We start from the raw sequence: 22782 nt of genomic DNA, 5'->3' as shown, positions 1-22782 counted from the left end.
TAATCTCACTCGGTTTATTTATCTTTTAGAATTTATATAACATTCAGCGTTGATTGTTCAATTTCATTTAATTTATTAACAGGATTCCTGCCTGTCATATCTTTAAAGATCATTCATATTGTGCTGTGGTTACATCCAATTGTAGTAGACAGTTGAAGCGCAGACCCCAACATTGTGCAATTACAGTCAGGTGTTTCCCTTGAACTAGTAAAGAGCAGAGCTGTCCTTGTCTGTATGATAACTTCAATCATAGTCCCTCACATTCATTCTCCCCACATCCACACACATACAAACAGTCCCCTCCCAAATGACTCACAAAGAATCCAGGCTCAGTGTGAGGTTGCCCCAGGTCAGGCTCTGCTGGAAACATCTAGAATTGACCACACATGCTACTGGTCCCCCATCACCCACACAGTCACACACACACACACACACACACACTTCCACACAAACACACACACACACAACTGTGTGTTGTTTGGTTAGATGACTCTCTGGTGGAGAGAGTTATCCTCTTCAGGGATGGAGGAGCAAAGGAAGAAGTTACAAAGAGCCCTAGAATCTGTGCATGGATGGTGACTCAAAATACACCAAATACACACTTCACAAAATGCTGTTGTTTGGACAGCACCATGAGATGAACAGGAATCATTTTCTAGTCGGAAACATGAATCAGTCTTAACTGAGGCATCTGCATCATTACTAAGAATGTTTAGTAAATGTCTCAATTTGATATTTTGATGCCTTTACTCAGTGGTTTAATTGTTTGGATTCATCTATTTTTGATATGAAACAAAAAAGAGTTCAAGGAAGAATAAAGAAAGGATAGACGAAGACAGGATTAGGAAGAAAATTCACAACCAGCATTTTAATTATCTGTCCCCTGTTGTTTTTAGAGATGGTTTATTTGCATATGCAAGTCTTTATAACTGTGTGTCGCTGTGTGTTTGTGCTGTGATGTGTATGTATCATGTCTGGCAGCTCTACTTTGATTCAACAATGCTTCACATTTGATTTATTTCAACGAGGCGCAAACAGAGAGCAGACCGCCACGAGGCCACGTCTTGCTGTGTGTTTACAGCAATATGCTCGCAATTTCAGCAGCATTTCCTCTGCAGGACCAATCAAAGCTGCCCTCCCAAGGATGCTGAGTGGGAAACACTTGTAACATGTGTATTGTAAATTGGATGGTGTTTCAGCATTGACCCTCACTCAGCAGCCGCTCATCATATACACACACATACACACACACACTTACACATACATATACACAATACTAATGCAGATACAGACAGGAAGCCAGATTTTTTCAGAACCAGCAGGGTTCAAGGCTTGACCAGCAAGCCCGTACATGAAAAAGGCCGGGCTGGCTTTGTTTTTTTCCAACATGAGAAGGGTTCAGTGATTGACCAGTGAAAACACAAGCGCGCACACACACTTTCCTTCCCTCCCTTTCTCATCTTTCTTACTCAGTTCCAGTCTTAAAGGGGGTCAGTGAACAAGTCCAGAAGTAACTGCTACCACTTGGAGACGAGAGATCATCCAAGCCCTCTGTAGAGAAGCAGCAGGTGATAGATTAGCTAGAACAAATTGGAACCATTACTCTCCCGTGTCCCTGGTTCCCATCAAGCTATGGGTTTGTAGAAATGTTGTCAGTTACTGTATACAAGCCTGTGCCCCTCCGAACCATCCAGAACCACTCTAATTTGAGTCAGATGGCATCTGAGGTGCATGTCACTGGCCTTACTTGGTATGAGGCTTTTTTTGTGACAGTGGGGTTCTACAGATATACCTCAAAAAAATGTTGGCACTTACAAACACAGACATCCACACATGCCCTTCACATATGGGCCCTGTGTAATTTGACACATTGCCACCTGTGTCTGACACAGGCTCTGTGCTGTCAAGAGTCAAGCATAAAAGTCAGCTCGAGAAATCAAAAGGGGGGGGTGGGAATGAAAACAATGTTTGTGGTGTTTGCACACACACATATTCCCGACACCAGGTTCAAAGTGGGGATGGCGTCATGTATGACCTTGCCTAAAAGGCACAGCAACCTGGGTAATAAGCATAGTTGATCTCCCCCACAACTTTGCAGAGTTATATATATATATATATATATATGTGTGTGTGTATGTGCCTCTGTCAGACCTTGATCTCCCACTTTCTCCAGTGCTAATAGAGGCTGACACCTGAGAAGGGCCAGTCTCTGATTCCCCCCAGCCTGTTCACATTAAGGCCTGTTCTTTAAAGGTATATGAACACCAACACCACCTCTTAACCTCCAGGCTTGAAGCTTGCTCCTTGCACAGGCCTTCCACTGACAGTCCTCTTAAAATAGCCATTAGTCTTACAGCTGAAGCTAACATTTTTATAGTAAAACACTTGTGTGAGAATGCCACTGTTGGAAAAAGCCCTTGTTTGACTCATTGAATTGGGGGGTCATCCATTCTTCTTTATTGAGTTCATTTTCAATAATTGATATTTTCTTAGTTTTTACTTTAAAAAATCTCTGCTGTGTCTCCTTGCAGCCCTAAAGTATTACAGCACATTTGAAATCAATGTTAACTTGGATTGTTACTTGTACTTTCCCAAGTATTTCCCATTCTTCACTACAGTGTGTAAGAGGTGTGGCAGTGTTTATCGTTGAGAAGTCATAGTGCTGCAATACATCTTGATCCATAAATACATGATTTTGCAGTTTAGTCTGTAAAAAAAAAAAAAAGTCCGTCATGACTTGTAAATATATATTTTTTTTTTTTTCTTTTACTGTTGGGAGGTTTTAGTTTCCTCTTCTACCTCCTTTCCCTCTATAGTGAAACCACATGGAACATCACTGTAAAGGCTTTCTCACACACATTCATATCAGCTCCAGAGAAACAACGAAACTTAAGGATATCACTGATGTGCTTGACATATGGCCATATAATGCTGTGAAGTGATTTCATTTGAATTCTGCAAAGATTCTTCTTTTGTCATTGCTCCAATGCAGTAAAAATATGCTCCACTGGTTGTTGGATAGAGACAGGGGGAATCTGTACAGATGCCGTGGCCCCCTTCCTTTCCAGGGTCTTCCATGGAGAGTTGTCTCGGAGTTCACACAAGGGATGCACTTTATCCTTCTGTCATTTGACAGCGCAAAAGTGAAAGAATTTTCCTTTGAACTCATCTGTTAGTCTCTGAAGGAATCATTGAATTATGAAGTAATAAATTTGTCAGTCATTTGACCTGCCATGTGTAACATGTCTGAGGTCATATCATGAGAGGCATTTTTATGAATTAATGAACTAGCTGTTTGCTGTACTTCATTGCTTGTTCCATTCATGATAAATAATGTCAGTGAAACCGTTTTGGGCAACAGACAATTGGAAATTACAATATCATATCTTACACATTGTGCAGTTAACAAACTCATTAAATCATTTTCTATTGTGCTTCTAGATTATAAAAGTAAGTGGTTCATTGCCTGCCCAGTAAAATATTTACATGAATGAAGAAATCTGTTTATGGTAGCTCTGATAGATCGAAGAGACAGCTCCGACAGAATCAAACTTCCCATTGGTGGATTTCCTGAATAAATGTGTAGCTGCATGTAGGTAAATTAAATACTTCATTAAACAGAATAGTTGTGGCCTGAAATGCTTAATTTCATGGCAGATTTCTTTTTAATTGCTATGCAACATTGCAAAAAGAAGTTGTGATTTTTATTTTTTTTATTTTTGGATAATTTTTTAATAATTCAGCCAATTCAGGCATATAAAACAATTTACCGCTACTTGCCCTGCTCTCTTGAGCAGTAATTCTTGTTGGTAAATGTGATACATTCATGTCACTCATGTCTGAATCTTCACAACCAGACACAAGGAAGTGAGTTTGGCGACATACATGTGTATGGCTCAACTGCTATGATTGGCAAAATTTGCAGAAAAACTGAAACGACTTGACAAAATTGCAATTTTTTGGCATTAATTGTTGCAATCGCAACATAGGAACATCCTGGATGGACTGATTAAAGTTTAAATATTGGTTAAGTCTTGAAAAATCTTTGGATTATAGCAAGCTGTTGAATTTGCACTGATCACTCAGGCCAGGTGAATCTCTGATGGGTTTAACAGGTAATACTGTCACTCCAGAACTGGCTAGGTCTGGACAGGAGGATGAGTTTTTCAGGGTGGGGGCAGAAAGAGACTTCGGGAAGAAGGACAATTGATAATCAGGACCATATCTCCCTCTGTGCAGAGCCAAGCAAGGCCCAGGCCCCAGCTTTGGCCCTGAGTGGGTGATCAGAGACAGCTTTATGTGATTACAGAGGGGGGAGGGGCTGTTGAGGTGGGGGAATGGAGGAAAAGTAAAAGATAGAAAGGAATGAGAGAAGCGAGAGGAAGCAGAAAGATGGGCTACATGAAACGGAGGGGGAGAGGATGAAAGGTTGAAAGAACATGGGAGGGGAGCAGAGGAACCTGGACGAACAGCTGCATACGGGCTATTTATTCCACCACTGGAACGTTTCCTGGTGATAAGTCAAGTGGAAATGATAAGCTACATTGCACAGAAAAATCCACCTTTCCTTTCCATCTTTCCTCCAATACCTCTCTCCAGCCATCCTTCTATTTGACCAAGTGCCTTACTTCTACCCTGAGGGCAGTCTGTGTGTGTGTGTGTGTGTGTGTGTGTGTGTGTGTGTGCGTGCGTGTGTGTGTGTGTGTGTGTGTGTGTGTGCGCGTGTGTGTGTGCGTGTGTGTGTGCGTGTGTGTGTGTGTACTCTTCTGCCTCTCTTGGCAGCACTCCTGGTCATGTCATCCTGTGCTCCTACCTGGGGAGGAGACAGACAGGAGGCCTAAGACCCTTAAAAAGCCTCTAAACACTGGTGCCTTGATGAGACCATGAAAAACAGCTGCTGTTGTTTTCGGCTGCTTCCTTCTCCCATCATCATGACCAAGTGGAAAAATGGGATAATGGAAGTGGTGTAAAACGGCATTGAGTTAAGTCATGTGTCTCTGTGAATTCCAGTCAAGTGTTTGAAGGCTGTAGTGCATCAGAGAGTGAGGGAGAGGTAGAACGGAAGATGCCGAGGAGTCTTGGATTTATATGGCTGGCATGAAGAAAAGATTCTCTTCTGCTACTCCGCAGTGTCACGTTAGGATATCACAGGGAGACAGCCAGTAACTGTGCGTGTGCATGTAAGACGGAGAAAGAGATTGAGACTGGACCCAGCTGTTATTTAACAGTTACTTGCATGCAAAGCTGAGTGATTAGAAGAGGAGAGAAGAGTTCAAAGTTTGATTTATGAGACATGGTATTATGCAGCATTCCATGGGTTGGATGACAGCAGATCTTACTCAGTGGTACTGCCTTTTCTTAAAACCCCCAAATGGATTGTGTCCAGTTTATGGTGAGTTTCCAAATGACACTGACAGACTAAGATGTCAGCAAGGAGCAAGGGCCCCAGCCAGCAGGGAATTTATTCAATTTGTGTCCTGGGTTTAACATTGTTTAAGGTGCCCTACTTAACCATTGAGTAAGACTAAACAGTTTGGCACTAGGTTGCTAATCATAAGAAATATATGAGATATTCATTTTCTATGCACAAACACAAACAGCCACAAACAGAACTGCAGAGAGATCCAGAAACTACTGCATACTACACTTACTGCACTTATGTGTTTTTTTCCCGGCAGTAAAGTTATGTTTTTGTTACCTGTCAAAAAGCATTACTGCTACTACTGCTTGTTTGGTTTTCTTTATTATTCAGCACTTCATAAAGAAGATAAAGTCAGGATGAGCACAAAGAGATACTTCTCCCAGAAACTGTCCACAGAGGGAGTTGTTGTTTAGTCACTGTTTAATGTTTCATCTTTTCTTTAATTCTTTTTCTTTCTGTCTCCCTCTCTCCACAGCTGAGCTGAACATAGAGCTTTCACGCCCCCTCAAAATAAATCCTACTCTGGCGAAGCTGGAGCAGGCTAAAGCCTACCTGAAGAAAGTCCTACCAAACCATGTGTGGGATTCCTCCACCAAACCACCCTCTGCTTCCTCCACGCCTCATTCCTCCCCTAAGAAGACAAAGCCCAGGTCCGTTCTCTCTCATTCGGACCCCCACCATCAGGCCTCAGCTCTGGGTCAAAGCAGCAGCTTCAGGGCCCTGGCGGTGTCCTTCCATAAGGTCTCTCTCGACACTGCCCAGATTGTAGTAGTCATGGAGACGGAGGCTCATCCAAAGAAGCCCAGCGTGACAGTATCAGTATCAGCCATGACAGGAAGTCTGAACATGAAGTCAGGGCCAAGGATAGAAGGTGAGTAAAGACAAATATCTTCCATTTGTAGAAACTGAAAAATGATTTTGAGCTTCTTTGGGCAGAGACACAAGAACACAGATGCACTGGATCACAGGTGCAGAAACATAAAACCACATCTTCTGTAATTTGCTGCATTAATTTGTAATCGACTGAACACCAAAGCAAGTAATTAAATGAAAAACATACTTGGCGGTTGTTACCTGAAAGGGCCAGCCAAATATTAATTGTCATAGTTCTTCAAACCTTCATAGACCTTAAGTTCACCTTTATGTTTTAGCCAGAAACATAGAACCCATATAATTGTTAATTATTAGTTGTAAATTATACCAGCATAAAGAGGTTTTCGTGTATAACCTTCCATCCGTCACTGTTCCATTTTTTTCATTTTCTCCAACTCCCATGTGTTATCTAAGCTCAGTACATGGCCCATGTTGTATCACTCCAAAGTAACAAGGATCTGGACCTTAAATGACCCACTGTTACTTTTTCTTAATGTGAAAAGTGAAAAACATCAAACCAGTGATGTAATCCATCTTATTCTGTTTTATTTCAAGATATTGCCACTTGTTTCAAGGAAATTCTTGAAACAGGTGGAGCTACATTGGAAACAACTGCAATGACTTCACCCCATTTGGCAGATTTTATCATATTTTAAAGAAACCACAATTTTAAGACTCTGCAGTACACAACAATAAATGTACACACTTTTTTGTGGTGTGTCATTTGTCTAGTACCCTAGCTCATGTGAGCATGTAAGCCAACAGGAATCAGTCCAGGCCCTTTGAAAATAAAGTACAGTTACACAAAGCTCCAAATATCCAATAAAATATGTAGTGAAGAACAAATTGTTCTGTTTCGTGTCATTATGTTATGTAACCAAACAAATATTGATGTGGACAAACTCTAAAGCGCTGTACCCAGTGCACCCCACTCTTCTATTTGTTATTCATTCAGATGAAAATTTGTTAGGAATGTAGCTGGAGCTCAAGCAACATGTTCCCTCAGGATTGTGCTCAATTAAAGAGCAGGTTGTATTAAGAGAACAAGTGTAAATATGCTCTAATACTGCAGTCAGTAAGTGTATGGGCCTGTGAGTTTGGAATATTTATTGATCAGTATCTCACTGTGTATCACTTTGCCAAACTTTCCCCTTTCTACACTTGTTTGTTGAAGAGAACGTGATGTCTCAGCTGTTTTTGGAAGATTTGATGCTGTCTTTCACTCATACTGGGAAAGGTTGCGACTCAAATAACAGTATTGCTTTCAGTATTATTTGGAATATTGCTGTTTTTTTACACATGCTAGCAAAGCCCTCATTTGCCAAAAACAAGGTTTGTAAGTAAACTGTAAAGTGAGATGTTTGTGTTAGTCTTGGATCTTAAGTTGGTTTGAGACTGTGTGTATTTGATTGCAACGATATGTGTATATTAGGGTCTGAGAGAGAATGATATTTCATTTGCTAATGTATGAGTGTGTGTGAGAGTGAGATGTTTGTTTTCATGTTAGGACCAAACCCTGCCTTCATCGACACTGACTATTATCCAGGAGGCATCACAGTATTTCCATTATGACAATCAGATCTGCTAATACTAATATAAATTAAAAAGCTTCCAATTTCTCTGTGCTGTTGGGTGTGACCCAACGTGCTGTTACAGATGATCATGGATTTTTGGATTGTTTTTCAGTTTTTGCTATTTTCTTGGCATGTCTTCCAAACTGTACAGCAGATGGAAACAGAGAGAAAAGAGAGTGAGGAGCTGATGTGCCACACGCAGTAGATAACAAGGGGACAAGTTGACTCATAATTTAGCAGGTAGATGGTTTGTACCTTGGTGCCGCTGAGCAACACATCTCTGTTGGGGGTGCAAAGGAACAAGGATGGAGCTGGGGCTGGGCTCCCTAAGTGCCTGCATCTGTTTTGCAGATGTTGTTATATAGGGTTACTTCAGATAAAATGATTGTCGAAAATGTTAATTAAAACCTCAAACAATTTGCACTTGTTTACTCAAATCTGCATAACTGCACGGTGACACAATACTCAGCACCCGTGCCCTGCCCTGATTTTCACCGGCTTTTCAGCTTTCATTCTTCATCCATACTTCAATAAACACAGTTGAAACGTTGTGTGCAACGCAATGGAAAAAGAAATAGTTTAGACACAATTTTGCTAATATGAAAACTAATCCCCTCCCACTCATTTTCCATTCAAATGATTCTACTATTTATAGTCACTGCTCTTCCTTTGCATACAGTAATACTTTTTAAGATATTTGTTATTAGTAGTTCTTTGATTCATTTACAGTAAACACAGGAAATGGAGATTAGTGTACAGTGAACTGTCTTTTCATGGGTATTGTTTACTCTACCATTACAAGCACATTGATAGACATTACAGTTTGACTGAACACAAATAAAAATGGTGGGATCAAGATCACTGGTGTTTATTGACATCCACTGGATCAGTCGTCCCCAGTCGGGCTCCAAGGTCTGTGTTGTTCTGGCTCAGAAAACGTAACATTATGTATGTATGTTCTGAACAAGACATTATAATATCTGCCCATAAAACTAGTGCTGTCATTTTGTGCAGTTAAGGTTTGATTCAGCTCCTCATATATCATATATGAGTGTTCTCTGAAATACCTGAGAGGTTTGAGATCCTCTATATAGATCTCATTATAGGCCCTGATATTTCTTGTTGTCTCATCTCTGAGAGGAGTAACACCTGTGTATGTTGCCAGTAGAGAGCTACAAAGTTTTCATGGCACCAAATCCCCACAAAGAGGATCTTTTATTGTGTGGGAAAGGGTAATTGGAAATACATTTCACAAGTTATCCTGCTGAATAACATGTTTGTCTCACCCCGTTGTTTCTTTTCTCTCTCTCTTGATAACTTTAGCACTCTTATAGATCTTTGTCACAACACACATGGTTATTTTCCCAGAGGGCTTCTTCACATAGTGTTTCCAGATTTGTTGACATCGAAAGGAGACAAACTGTCTCAAATTACGCAGAGCGATCACTGACGACAATAGATGTATCTGCTGACTCTTAGCCTTAGCTGCACTGCCTCCATCACTCACCACCACCCGGCCTCTCCGGTCCTGCTCCATACCTCAGAAAATGGATACCTTGGAATTTTAGGAAGATAAAGGTTAGGATTCCTGTTCTGTAAGGTTGAGCATTTGAGCTGCCATAATAAGTCAGCAGGAATGACCCCCCTGGGAGAAGCTGTACATGAGAGATGTAAGACAGAAGAATGTAGTATTACTACCGCTACAGTATGTACCACTACTGTTGCTGCTTGTGTTGCGTTGCGTTGCCGCTTCTCAGTGGCAGGCTGAGATTGATGGACCACATCCTGAGCAGACCTCAGGATGATGCCAGTTTGTAAGAGGAAGCAGAGGGGGGGGGTATGAAAGAAGGGAAGCAGGAGGGTGATGGAGATAGAGAAGTAGAGGGAGAGAAAAAATGAAGATGTAGTGACAGAAATGAGAGAAGAAGGAGTAAGATAAAAGAAGTCATAGGAAATAAAATGCTATTTGACAAAGAAAAATAGCAGAACTGTGCAGAGAGGAGATTCAGCACAAGAAAGTTTAAGAAAGTTTAAGAAGAGTAGATGAGGAAAAAAGTTGAGCCAAAAAACAAAGTTGGAGAAAGGCAGACAGGAAGCAAAAGGAATGGTAGAGAAATGAAGGAGATATAATACAGGGCAGAGGGGGAAACCAGAAGGCAGTCAGATTACTGTGTGAGCAGTAACATGGGTCTCTTCAGTATATGTTTTTGGACTCACCCCGCCCCACCCTGTCTTCATTAGCGTACATCCATAGCTGCAGTGGGGTGAAGACCCTGTCATCCACCCCCCCCAATCCATGGAACATCTGGGGCTCTGTACCTGGTCATGGCAGCCCCCCTCTGCCAGGGGACAAGATGGAGAGAGAGGGGATTAGGTTGACAGTGAGGTGTGTTACCAGATCCTGTGTTAATGAAAAGCAAGTGGAAGCCCCACATTCCTCCCTCCATCCACGACTCACCCCTCCCCAAGGTAGGGGGGCATTTATAGTTCAATGAAAGAAAGGTTGGGAGGTGGGCAAGAGAGAGAGAACAGATGTCTTAAGGTCCATGAAACAAGACCCTCCCTAATCTCTCAGCTCTCCGTTAGACTGCCCATAGAGTGCCCCCGATTTCCTAAGAACACACACACACACACACACACACACACACACACATACACACTTAACAGCAGACTCTGTTGCTAGTGCACACGTTTCCATAAGCATACTACAACTACACACACACACACACACACACACACACACACACAGAGCTTTCCTTGGTCCTCTGCCTCTGTGGAACCCTTGCTTTTTCATGGTGATTTACTCCAGCACACTTGTAAAGGAAAACGTATGTTCTTTGAATGAAGTGAAAACTACCCATTATTTATTTATGTCTCTTCATTTTTTTCAAGTTTCATTTTGTTTCCATGGCCAATTTTTGAATTACACTCATGTCAGTGTGTTTACTCTGCTGAAAGAAAGCCACTCTTTTCCATTTATCATATTATCATATTATTTCTGTTTCAATAGTTTAAGAGAAAAGCCGAGCAAAGCCAAACTTAAAGAGATTTATATTTGGAAATGCACCCTCCTGTGATTTGGCAACTTAACCCAACTTACCATTGACTATGACTATCAGAGACAAACATAAACAAGAGTTTACAGTTTTTAATTGTAGTCTTTTATTAAATGTTCAGAACTCATATTTTGAGGAAGATTGATGGCTCTCAGCATGGAGCTATGTTGAGCTTACAGACTACACTCTGTGGAAACTTGAACCAGGAGAATGGTCAGAAAGGTTATTTTCATAAGCAATCAATCTGATGATTATTTATCGGTTAATTGATAAATTGTTTGGTTGGGCGATTAAATGTCAGAATGTATTGTTAAATTCCCATCACCATTTCCTAAAAGCCAAAGTAACCTCATCATACCTCAACCTCATCTATGTCTTACCATCACTCCAAAACCTAAAGATATTCAATGAACTTTCACATAACCCAGAGAAAAGCAGCAAAGCCAGGACAATACAGAATGTTTGGCATTTTTGCTTGAAAAATTACTGTAACAACTAATCAGTTATCCAAATAATTGCCTGATGTTTTTCAGTCAGTCAACTAATCATTTAATCTACTAATTGTTCCAGCTGTAGTATAGCTTTACTTATTAGAAGCACAAAGACCTGACAGTTAGTAAACTTGCCAACTCTTCAGTGGAAAATGAACAAACTGCTTGACCAAAGAGGTTACCTAGCTTCTAGCTGTTGTGGTGCCGCGGGGCAGGAGCAGGTGTGAGATTGATACCACTAGCGTGCTGTAGTGGTTAGCCCAGTGCAGCAGGTTGCATGGCCCACTGTGGTTCTTTGTGGCCGTCATCTCCCTCACCTCTGACTCCCCAGGAAACTATGTTCGATTCAGTCCCGCACAGGAGCGGAGCAGCAGAGTGAGTTGATCACTCAGAACGACTTCGTATTGATTTGCAGTGACCCCTTTTCTCTAAGGAAACATGGAGTGGAAAAGTGGACCCACACCATGCCAGTAAAATGCCCTCCACAGCATAACAGAGCCACCAGATCCCCTCACTGTCAGGATCAAGCATTCAGGCCTGTATTATTCTCTTGATGTACACCACACATGCACTTGTGGAGAAGATGGCGAAGGATGACTCATCTCACCAGATCACTTATTTCCACATCTCTGTAGACCAGTGCCTGTGGCTTTTGCACCACTGAACTGTCAAATTTGCATTCATTTTTGTAATGAGGGGTTTATGCACTGCGTCCCTACTATAATATCCTTCTCTATGGAGTTGTGGACTGACTGTTGCTGACAGTCTAATCACATCCTGCATTGACATTTTCAGTCTGAGGAAGAGCTGCTTCTGTTTTTCTTCACATATCGCACTAATGCACAAGCATCACGGTCATCAAACATGCGCTGTTGACCACAATTTCCAAGCCTGTTTACTGATGTCTTTCCCATAGATCTAAATACAGATGTCACTTTAGTCACTTTTCCTATTGAAACACAGGCTTACCATCTTGATACAAAGTGAGAATCAACTGGGCCTGCCCAGTATTTTTACACATCACAGAGCATGACTGGATATTAATTGCTTAACTGTACCATGCAGTGCACCTTTGTAGAGGCATCTGCATTTGTCATGTTTCTCTACCCATTTATTCAGGGTTTTTTTTTTCATTTGTCACCCATATATAGCTAATGTGGGAATGGCCACTGGAGATGTTCTGATACCATTTCTTACTTCCCGATAATGATTCTGTTACCTGAATTTGTGTATCAGCCAATACCAAGTCCTGATCTGATACCATTTCGTTAAAAAAGAAAAAATTAACTGTGCACTACTAACCCTGTATAGATGTGATATGATTGCTGTCATTGTTGTATGGCATGGCTCAGGTTAAAACTTTTCCTCAGTTACTTGTCTGTATCATGCTCAACTTCACCTTTATCCAGTATCGCCCAAAGTACATGGACAGTAAATTCAGAACTCTGAGAGATTAAACAGTCGTAATCCAGAGCAAAACTATGTGCAAGCACAATCAGAGGTTATTTAAGGTCATAAGGTTCCACTGTGTACTGAAGCAGCAGCATTCTTTTATTTCTTCCATTGTTGAGCGTTAGTCTGCCAGGCTCAAGTAACGTAAGGCTTGCCTTGCTGTTTCTTTCACTTGCCTGCTGGGCACTGTATATCCTACTTGCAACATATCACACGCATGCATGCACACACACACACACACACACACACACACACACACACACACACACACACACACACACACACACACATAGACACAAACCCCCACACACCCACACACCACTGGAGCTGCCAGAGAGAAAATAACCAAAACCAAATCAAGCCTGAAGCTGTATAAAAAGAGATGGCCCAAACTTGACCTAAAACCCAATAATTTGTCAAGACCCTTCAGGCTTAGGTTGGGTAACAGAATGGCATAAAGTGAAAATTCCAACTGTGGGAATAAGAGCTCTCTTTTTGACCATTATCGCTGTACACATTTTTCCGTAAAGTGGTGTTTAATATTAAGAAATGAACAGGCATTTACCATATGTAATTTGCTTATGCGTTGCAGCTGTCATTGAGCCCATATGTAACTCATCAACACTCATCAGTTACTGTATTTGTAACGGCTTGGATGACACACAACTCCCTGCACTGTGCCATTTTGGCTGACACTGTCCCCTGCTACAAAACCAGTTTCCTCTAGTGTCCTATAGTGGTCTTGTGGTGAGTGAATAGTGTATTTCTGTGGTGAGTGACAGTATATTACTTCTATTACTCTTACCATCCCAGACAGTCTTCGGGGGCCTCTGCTAGTTAGGTAATGACTCCTTTAGGTTTCTTCTAATTGATACCAGTACGTCCCAGGGTATAAATCAGTCAGGCAGTGGTCAGATAACGGCTTCCAGGGAGAAACCGACACGGTAAATCAGTCTCAGATCCTATCTAATCTTACCCAAGTGTTTGCCAGAGATGTATTTCACTTTAGGAAGATTTCCATCCACCCTGTTCCACCACCCAATTTGTTCCCTGGGTGTCATAGGTTGTACGTTAGAGGGTGTGCTGGTTTGCACTGTTGTACTGATAAGTCTATTGTAAAAACATGACATATGCAGGTGTAAGTCAGTGTGTTCATATATGTGTTTGATCAAAGTTAGTTCAGAATTCAGTTTCTCATTATATTGACACAAACTTCCTATATTGCATCTTCACTTCATATATATATATATATATATATATATATATATATGTATATATATTTGACAGTGTGTGTTTTAGTGCCCATATTCATTTCATTCAGTGGAGCCGCCTCAGATACCCCCAAAACAACAGCTGTACATTTACTCCGGTGTCTGTGAGTGAGTGAGTGTATCGCTTTTCCATATGGGACAGCCACATAATAAACAGTGACATAAAACAGTATTGTTGTTCATCCCCACACCATGCTTCTCTGTAAAGTTTTATGTGGATGGTTTAGGTATTTATCGGGCGTGTGTGCACATGTGTGTCCGTCTGTAAGGTGTGGGGCTGTATTAAGAGATGATCTGATGATAACTGTCCATTCATTAGCCTCTAGTATGGATCATTTCTCATACCACAACCACTGTATATGCTTGAGGTCAAAACTCAAAAAAGTTGCTATTTTTTTTCTCATTATTAAGCAATCTCATGCTCTTTCAGTTCGTTCCTATTTTATCTCTTTCTTTTTTCACTCCATCATTCTCTTTTCTCCATTGTCTTGTGGCTTTTTGTGCTTTTTATTCACAAAACACCTAATTTGAAAAATGCTCTGTTCTTCCATGAAAGTGTTGAAATGAAAAGCTCTTTTTATCATACATTTAATCGCTTTGGTTCACCACAGAATAAAACAAATAAGCTCTGAAAAGAGCCGAATTCTTGCTTCTACAAAGATCTTTTAAAATGGCCAAAATTGTTGGTACCCCTTAGAAGTGGTGATAAACAAGTTGATTGTAGTGATGTTTCAAGCAGACTTTTGTCTTTAATTGGTATCACAGTTGTCTTCATACTTGTAATCAGTCATTCAGCCTATTTAAATGGAGAAAAAGTACTTATTGCGTAGTTTGGTATCATTGTATGCACCACACTGAACAGGGACAAGAGAGGAGAAAAGAAAAGGGTTGTCAGAGGAGGTAAGGAAGAAATGGTCAAGGTAAAGGCTATGACACAATCTCACACAATCTTCCTGTGATGACAGTTGTTAATTTTATTGAGAAGTTTAAGGTCCATGGGTCCAGTCCCTGGACGCGGCTGCCAGAGGAAAATTGACCCCATATTGAACAGAAGGATGGTTTGAATAGTGGAACAAGAACCAAGGAAAACTTAAAAAGATATGCAGGTTTACCTCTACGATCAAGGCACAACAGTGTCCACCAAATGTCACTTTCTGAATGAAAGTTCTTAAGAGGACTGAGGAGCGACCGTCTTTTAAAGAAAGTTTTAAAGAAAGTTAAACTGGAGTTTTCGATAATGCATATGGACAAACCACAGTGCTTAGGGGAGACTGTCCGTTAGACAGATGAAACAAAATGAGAACTTTTTGATAAGTTGCATCAGCTCTATGTTAACAGAAGACAAAATGAAGCTTTCATAGAAAAGAACACCATCCCCGCTGTGAAACATGGAGGAGCCCCATTTGTCTTATGTGCTTGCTTTTGTAGCCTTGAATCTGTGCAGGAAAATGATGAAGGCATTCTGGAGAAACATAAAGCCTGGTGTCAGAGAGCTCTGTCAGTCACAGGTCATCTCTCTCATCTCACAGGAGAATGACCCAAAACTTACATCTAAAAGCACCAACTATGGATGAGAAGAAAAAACATTCTGATCCTATTAGTCTTAATCCAATGGAACATCTATGGAAAGAGCTGAAACTCGCTGTTGGGAGAAGGCACTCATCAAGACTGAGAGAACTGGAAATAATATATAATGGAAATAATATGTTACATCGAAAATCAAAAGCAACTTGACTGTTCTATGAAATATGAAATAGAGAACAGTGGATGCCAGTTACTTGGTTTTTCTTTAAGTGGAAGGGTTCCAACACTTTTGGCAACGTCATGTTGAAAATAAAGGCACACAGGTACTGCCTGCCTCATGCTCCCGTACTTTCCCAGTTGGATTTTTTTTTCCTTTACATTCCTTCCTCTCCTTCCTGCTAATAGTGGTTCTTCACAGCTGAGCAGTATAATGTCTTTGGGCTGTCTGCTGACACATCTCTGTAGACAAACCTACATACCACTAACATGGTCATTCAGAGCAGAAGCAGGGATGGAGAGAGGATGGAGAAATGTTCCTGTGACTATTATTCAGCCTGGATGGAAGATTGGAGTTAGGGATCAAGAAAGAAAGGGATTCCCCCTCGTTAAAACCACTCCCAATTAGGGTGATTTTTGCTGGCCGCTGTTGTTGGCTTTAACACCAGGCACTGCGGTCAACTGGGCTTTAAATGACGCGTGGTGAGACAGGAGAGAATGCTTTGATACTGATTGTGTGTGTGCAAATATGTATGTGGGGTGTATCTGTTTGAGTCTGGTTGTGCGTCTGCATTTACATCTGTATGTATGAAGGAATTTGGATGTGCTTTTCTGTATGAACTTTTGTGTGTCTGCAACCTAAATGCGTCTCAATTTGTAGATGTTTGAATGAAAGATTCCCCATTTAACAAGCCAGCTTGGGAGTTCCCCTGTGCTGACTAATAAGTCCTAGCCATGAAAATAAACCCGATGTCAGTAAGTTCAGGGAATAATCTCTAGCAGCTCTTTCTGCGCTGCAACACCAGAAAAGATTAGTAGGTAAACTAGAGTTTTTGGGCTCTAATGTTGAAAAAGATGTTTCTCACTCAGTTTACCAAGCCTGAAAAAAGAAGCGAGTCCAATTGTCTGTCATATATTCATCATATAGACCCCCCTCTCTCTTCATATGTTTTTCCCCAAGTGAAACCCAGGCCCAGAGAAGTCTTTCCTCAAAGGACTGAGATATAAATAAGGACTTTTTTTTTTATTATTTGTATATGTGACCATTTGCTTACCATTATTGCATAGTTTTTTTTTTCAGTTTTACAAATAGTTACCCTTGTTGTTTTGAATGTGACAATCAACATTCCAACTTTTACAGTTTCTTTCTCTGTCTTTATTCTTTACTACTGTTAAGATTTTAAAAGTCAAACAATGAAATATTAGGAACTGTAATATATTTCTGGACTGAAACAGGTGTGCTGCTGCTTTCGTTTGCTTTCTCAGACTTGTAGCCAAGCAGACTGGTGTGAGAATTTTTAAAAAGGCATGTTTAAAGAGTCGTTTCTCAGGCCAGTATTAGTCATCCAGGGTTGAGGTTTCCAAATGGGCTGCTGCTGCTGTATCTTTAACTGACCAGATCAGCCCTCCCATGTCAGTGACTAGTAGAAGGGTTTTCAGCCCAATGATTTATGGGACCAAAAGGACACGTTCAGGGCAACCTGTGATGATAGTGGCACATCTCTGATTTAATGGAAAGGACAGAGAACGCTTAAACTTTCCTCATTAAATTGGGGTTTTTGCTACTTTTGGTTCTTTCAGGATGAGTGGGTGTTTGGCTCCACTGTCTGGATTCCATCAGGGTTTTCTCACTCTCATCATGTCTGCTAAACCTTTTCGTTTACCAAATCACAGAAACACTGACTCTGAACTCGAATCTATACAGATTCAGATTGGTGTAAGCATGACCCCAAAACACCTCTGTTCACAGAGACACGATCTTAATAACTCACGCTAGTTTTATGTTGTTAGCCTTAGACCCAAGTATTGTTAAAGTGGAAAAATGGTGCTTTCTTCTTTCAAAGAGCCAAGTGTTTACACTAATAATAACAGATGAGCATGATAGTTTTGAGGCCAGTGATGTGGATTTTGCTGCCTTGACATCACACACTTAACCTCGAGTTTGTTTCCACTAAACAGTTAAAGTAAATATTACTTAAAAATGTTGATTTAGATTGCATTATTTAACCAATCTTACTATATTGTACTATAATTAAGGGAACACTAGTGTCTCTGATCTAGTCTTTGTAACAAAATGCTGAGTTGAATAGTTAGAAAAAGTTGCTTTCACTGCAGATTTTTAAGTACAAATAATTTTATGATTTTTTGGCAGACTGGTGTAATTGAACTTTGTACAAAACAGATACAGGCACTCGTGCAACTGAATATTGAGGTTGAATTGTTTATGCATTTAAATTTCATCTGGCCTAGTTATAAATGTATCAGTTGACTGTGTAATTATAGGTAAAAATATCTTAGTATTAATTTTAGACATTTTTCCTGTCTATTTGATCCCTCTTCGTTTTTTTTTTTTTTTCAACAAATGATTTTGTCAACAGGGTGTGTCAATAACACTTTCTCTCATCATTTTCTTGACATATTATTTACCTTTTTACCCTGTGCCATACATGCCATTCATTGCTGCTTCTTCTGTCTTCCTAGATGCAGTTCAGGCTTCCTCCGTGCTACTGGAGCTGCAAGATGTGTTGGTGAGAACAGGGCTGAAGGACCGAAGCCATCTCCTGCTGGGGCCGTTCTCCTGCAGCACCTCCCTGGAGGCTCGGTGGTGTCGGCACAGCGGCAGCCCTGGACCTGAGCCCGGCCCCCCTAAACTGCTGCTGGACCTCAAGGGAGGCCTGCTACAGGTTTGCCCATGACATCATTTCAGCATCCTCAATCATATAATTTATCAGCCAACACAGCTCCGGTTTTTAGAGGTCAGGGTCACATCAGCACCTCTGCACCTGGTTGGGATTGAGTGTCTTGCTCAAGGACACTCACCCTGAGGGCTTGAGTGAGGCTCTTCCAGTAAAACGAACAGCCTCTAATCACGAGGCAATGCTATTGGCCACTAAAATATCATCTCTGTTCGAGTGGTTTTGGTTTCCAAATTAATCCTTACAGTATTCATGAGCTGACACCCACAGACACAGCTCATCACACACTTAACACTCCTCTTAAATTTACTTTTCCTCTTCGGTTCTGCCATGGCTTCTGGCCTCTTTGCAGCTGAAGTGATGACAGTAGGAATTGCATGCTGTAATTCCACTGTAGATTTGAGTCATCTGCTGGTTAAGTGGTGGAATATTATAAGGCTATTTTCAGGGGTGGGGTGGGGGTTGTATCTTATGTGTGTCTTTTTTCCTGTGAGAAGTTACATAATGTCCACACTGAAAATGTGACTAACTGAACGCATTATTACCAATGTATTATTCCACATTACTTCTTCAGGGGTAACCCCCTCCCCTATTTTGGATGTTTCCCTTATTTCCCTTCATTTCGTGCCCATTAACAAAAACATCACTTGCAACTCAACACTTAATACGTAATCATACATTTCCCTTTGCAAATACTGGCGTTTGTGGCGTTTTAATCAAGTGCTGTACAAAACCACCAGAATTCCCTCCGATTCCTTCTTCTCATGCTTTCTTTCCAAAAACTTGAAAAAAAAAATCCCCAAATGTTCCTGTTTTTAGAGTTTAGTCATAACCCACCCTTGCAAGCTAGTGAGAAGCGGGCAAGCAGGCAGCTCCATGTGTGAAGAGTTTTTGACTCAGAGATTCCTGCTCCTTAGTCCAAACCCCAGACAGACCCGCTTTGATGGAGCAAGGGAAGGGGAATGCCACGGGTAAGTAAAGAGGATGTAAGGTTATGTTAGGTAATGTTAGTAAGGATGTGAAGGGGGTGATGATGTGGACAGCCCGGACTGCTTCTCTTCCTGTTTTGGAAAACAAAGTTGAATAATTGTTGACTCAGGTATTTATGAATCAGCTGTGGGTCTGTGCCACTGTCTAGCCTTTTTGTTTTCACTGTCTGTTTTTTACTTTAATTACTTCCAATATCTCTCTCTCTCTCTCTCTCTGTCTTGACCTCCTTGTTTTCCTCTGTCTCTGCTCATTCCCCCTAACGCACCCTTTACCCGCCGTTCCATACCATCCAGCTCACCCTCTCTTGTTCTGTCTCCACAGGTCTTCTGGGGCCAAGAACATCTGAACTGCCTGAAGCTGGTGGAGGAGCACCTGCGATCGTACCTTTTCCTCCAGAAAGGGGATTCAGCTGATAGCAGTTCAAAGGGCAAACCCTGCCACACACAGCCACCTCCCTCCCCAGGCTCCCCCTCTCCTCGGACAGAGCACAGCTCAGATGACCTGCGCACAGGGCATTTTCACTACATCCAGGACTCAGGTGAATGTTTATACAGTGCATGCTGAGCTCATGCAGAGATGACATGCGGCTCACAATATATTTAGCTATACAACTATTTTTAAGCCTGGCAGATAATTATACTATAAATAAATATATTGCTTAAAATACTCTAAATCCGCTTTTGAATTGACACATTTGCTGAACTGTTCGTTTCACATAAGAGCTTCAGATGTTCAGGACTAGAACAAACTCACGAAGACTGATTGCTTGTGGTGGTTTATCAGCTGGCATTTATGTCACTAATTGCAAACAGACAAAATTGCTTTTTAAAGAGATTTATCAAAGACTCAAAGTAAAATGATATTTCTTGGGCATCGATTTTCCTCCTTTCTTGACAAGGTTTTCAAAATGGATGGAACAGTGGTAAGCACTGCTCCCTGAATCCATAGGATGAACATCATTCATAAACCTTTGTGACAAAGTGAGATGTCACTTAAGATACACACAGGCTTAAATCAGAGTGAGATCAAAGCCCTCTGTGGAAAGAAGTTTCATCGGACATGTCTGCCTGGTTCCACTCTGAGTAACATGCTGTTTATTCCCCCTCTTTGTGCTTTGTGTGTGCTGTCCTCTACGTGCACACACACAGACACACACAGGAACATTATACACAGAGGATCAAACTTCTGCCTGGCTGTAGACCAGCCGTCCACTCTGTCAGCTGTGGTTGAGTCTTTGTTTGTTGCACCGTTCCACTGATCTTTGATGCATTTACTCTGCTGACTGAAGCAGGAGAATGTACAGTAGTGAACTAGAACAGAGGGGGCAATCTGTCGGCAACATGTTGTCAACAGCCATGGAAACGGGCCCCCGAATAGAGAGAGTAGCGAGTGGCCCCTCAGGGGCCTGACACAGGGATAGATGGTCAGGGGAGTAGATGAAAGATGGATAGAGACAAGGGTGGAAGGACTCTCTGTCTCTCACTTTCTCTAAGTTCAAGCAAACACAAATGAAAGCAAAACCTCATGAAAGTGTCTTTTTTCCTTCTTAAGAACAATACACTGTCCACCTTCAAGTGGGCAGCTCACTGCTTCACAAAAAGGCTAAAATCAGCCACAGACAGACTTTGCTGCCCCTTGAAATGTGTTTTCTACAAAGAGAGTCTCAGTGTTTGTAGCCCCAGGGGCCAAACAAAGCAGAAGTTCTCTGCCTCACTGTTTTTTTCAAATAAACATTTTTCCAAAGGACTTGAATCACAAACAGCAGCCACGACTTAAGTCAAACACCACTCAGAAGTTTAGATCCAGTGTTATCCAGCTGTTGCAGGTGCAAGCCATGGTTCAATCAATGGATGTTTAGTCAATAGCAAAAATGTTTACTCAGCCACTTTGTTTATATACGGCTTCTTACGCATATAAACATTGTGAGCGTGGAAACATCCACAGTGCTCTTTTAGGAGATATTGTTTTGGGGGGTTCAGATTCCATAGTAGAAAATAACCATAAAAAAATATCACTGCACCAAAGATGCATGCAAGTCAAATATAGTTATTCTGCCACAAAAGGTGAATTTCATAATGTGAAAAGAATGATTGCATCAGTGTTTTCATCAGATTTTTTTCCAACCTCTTTCTTCCACAAGCATCTGAAAATATTCCAGGAGGCCAGTGAAGCTTTTGAACAGGCTCTTTGTTATGGAATTTTGTGGCAATGGGTTTTATACTACTAGATGTAAGCAGCACAGTAAACTCATAATCTACTGTATCTTAATATAAAATCCATCCAAATTCCAATCTTCTTTTATCTGTTCCCGTCCGCTATCAGACTTTATCCCTTCCTCCTCTCTTCCTTGTTTCAACTATTCTCCTCATCTTATTTTCTTATAGTCTTATCTCTCTTACCAAAAGCATTGCTCTTAGATTATTGACAGATTAAAGTGAAGTCATTCTGATATTATTGTTAATTCCTCGCAGCGTCCCAGAGATCGCCAGGACCCCATGAGGTGGTGTTCTACAGCGAGACAGAGGACAGCCCGGGGGTGATGCTGTGGAGATACCCTGAACCCCGAGTCCTAACCTTCGTCAGGATAACTCCTGTACCGTTCAACACCACAGAGGATCCTGAGATCAGCACAGCCGACCTGGGGGATGTCCTGCAGGTAGAAATGCACACGTACATGCATCTGTTGATTGGAAGATTTGTTAAAGTATTATATTCCCAACACATACCACAGCTAGTGGTAAAGCAAAGAGTGGTAATGTGTTAAACACCCATATGTTACAATTCATTGGATCACTTGCATCAGGATGTGTGGTCATCTACTACAAGCAAGAGGGTGAAAGAGGCGTAAAATGAGAGGAGAATCTCACTCACTGCTCGCTGCTTAACATCACCTGCAATGAAAAAGAAATAAACTGTCTTAGAGCTGGGCTATGTGCCATTTGATTCCCATGACATGAGTCATGAGAACTCCCATACCATACATGTTATTGAATGACAGAAACCCCTGCTGTTCCTCCAAACATGTAATACACGATCAGACAGCTGTGGAAGTCATTTTGCATGCTCTGGTGTGAATAGCCAGGTGTCTCCAACCCCAGATGAGGTTATATTTTGGCAGGCTGTAGCAGCTACCGAGTCTTCAGGGCCTCACTGGGGGACAGGACATCCCACGTTTCCTCCTATCACTCATCCCCTGCCTTTCTTTCTCCCGCCTTTC

At 41.3% G+C, this 22782-nt stretch overlaps 1 protein-coding gene across 3 annotated transcripts in view; it reads left to right on the top strand.

Annotated features, from left to right (window-relative positions):
- Positions 1-22782, top strand: part of vps13b (vacuolar protein sorting 13 homolog B) — a 322674-nt gene that overhangs the window by 237948 nt on the left and 61944 nt on the right. For all 3 annotated transcript variants that reach the window (XM_087177216.1, XM_087177217.1, XM_023418652.2), the window contains exons 38-41: positions 5898-6293; positions 18361-18563; positions 19887-20103; positions 22037-22221. In XM_087177216.1, coding sequence (XP_087033342.1) covers positions 5898-6293; positions 18361-18563; positions 19887-20103; positions 22037-22221 — 1001 coding nt within the window. The remainder of the gene's footprint in view (positions 1-5897; positions 6294-18360; positions 18564-19886; positions 20104-22036; positions 22222-22782) is intronic.

The sequence above is a fragment of the Seriola lalandi genome, unplaced genomic scaffold (genome assembly GCF_002814215.2).
Source record: "Seriola lalandi dorsalis isolate HSWRI2012SDOR001 ecotype SW California unplaced genomic scaffold, Sedor1 jcf7180002054583, whole genome shotgun sequence".
In the NCBI taxonomy this organism is placed as follows: Eukaryota; Metazoa; Chordata; class Actinopteri; order Carangiformes; family Carangidae; genus Seriola; species Seriola lalandi.
Note: the sequence above shows the minus strand (reverse complement) of the source record. Positions and strands in the feature narration are given on the sequence as shown.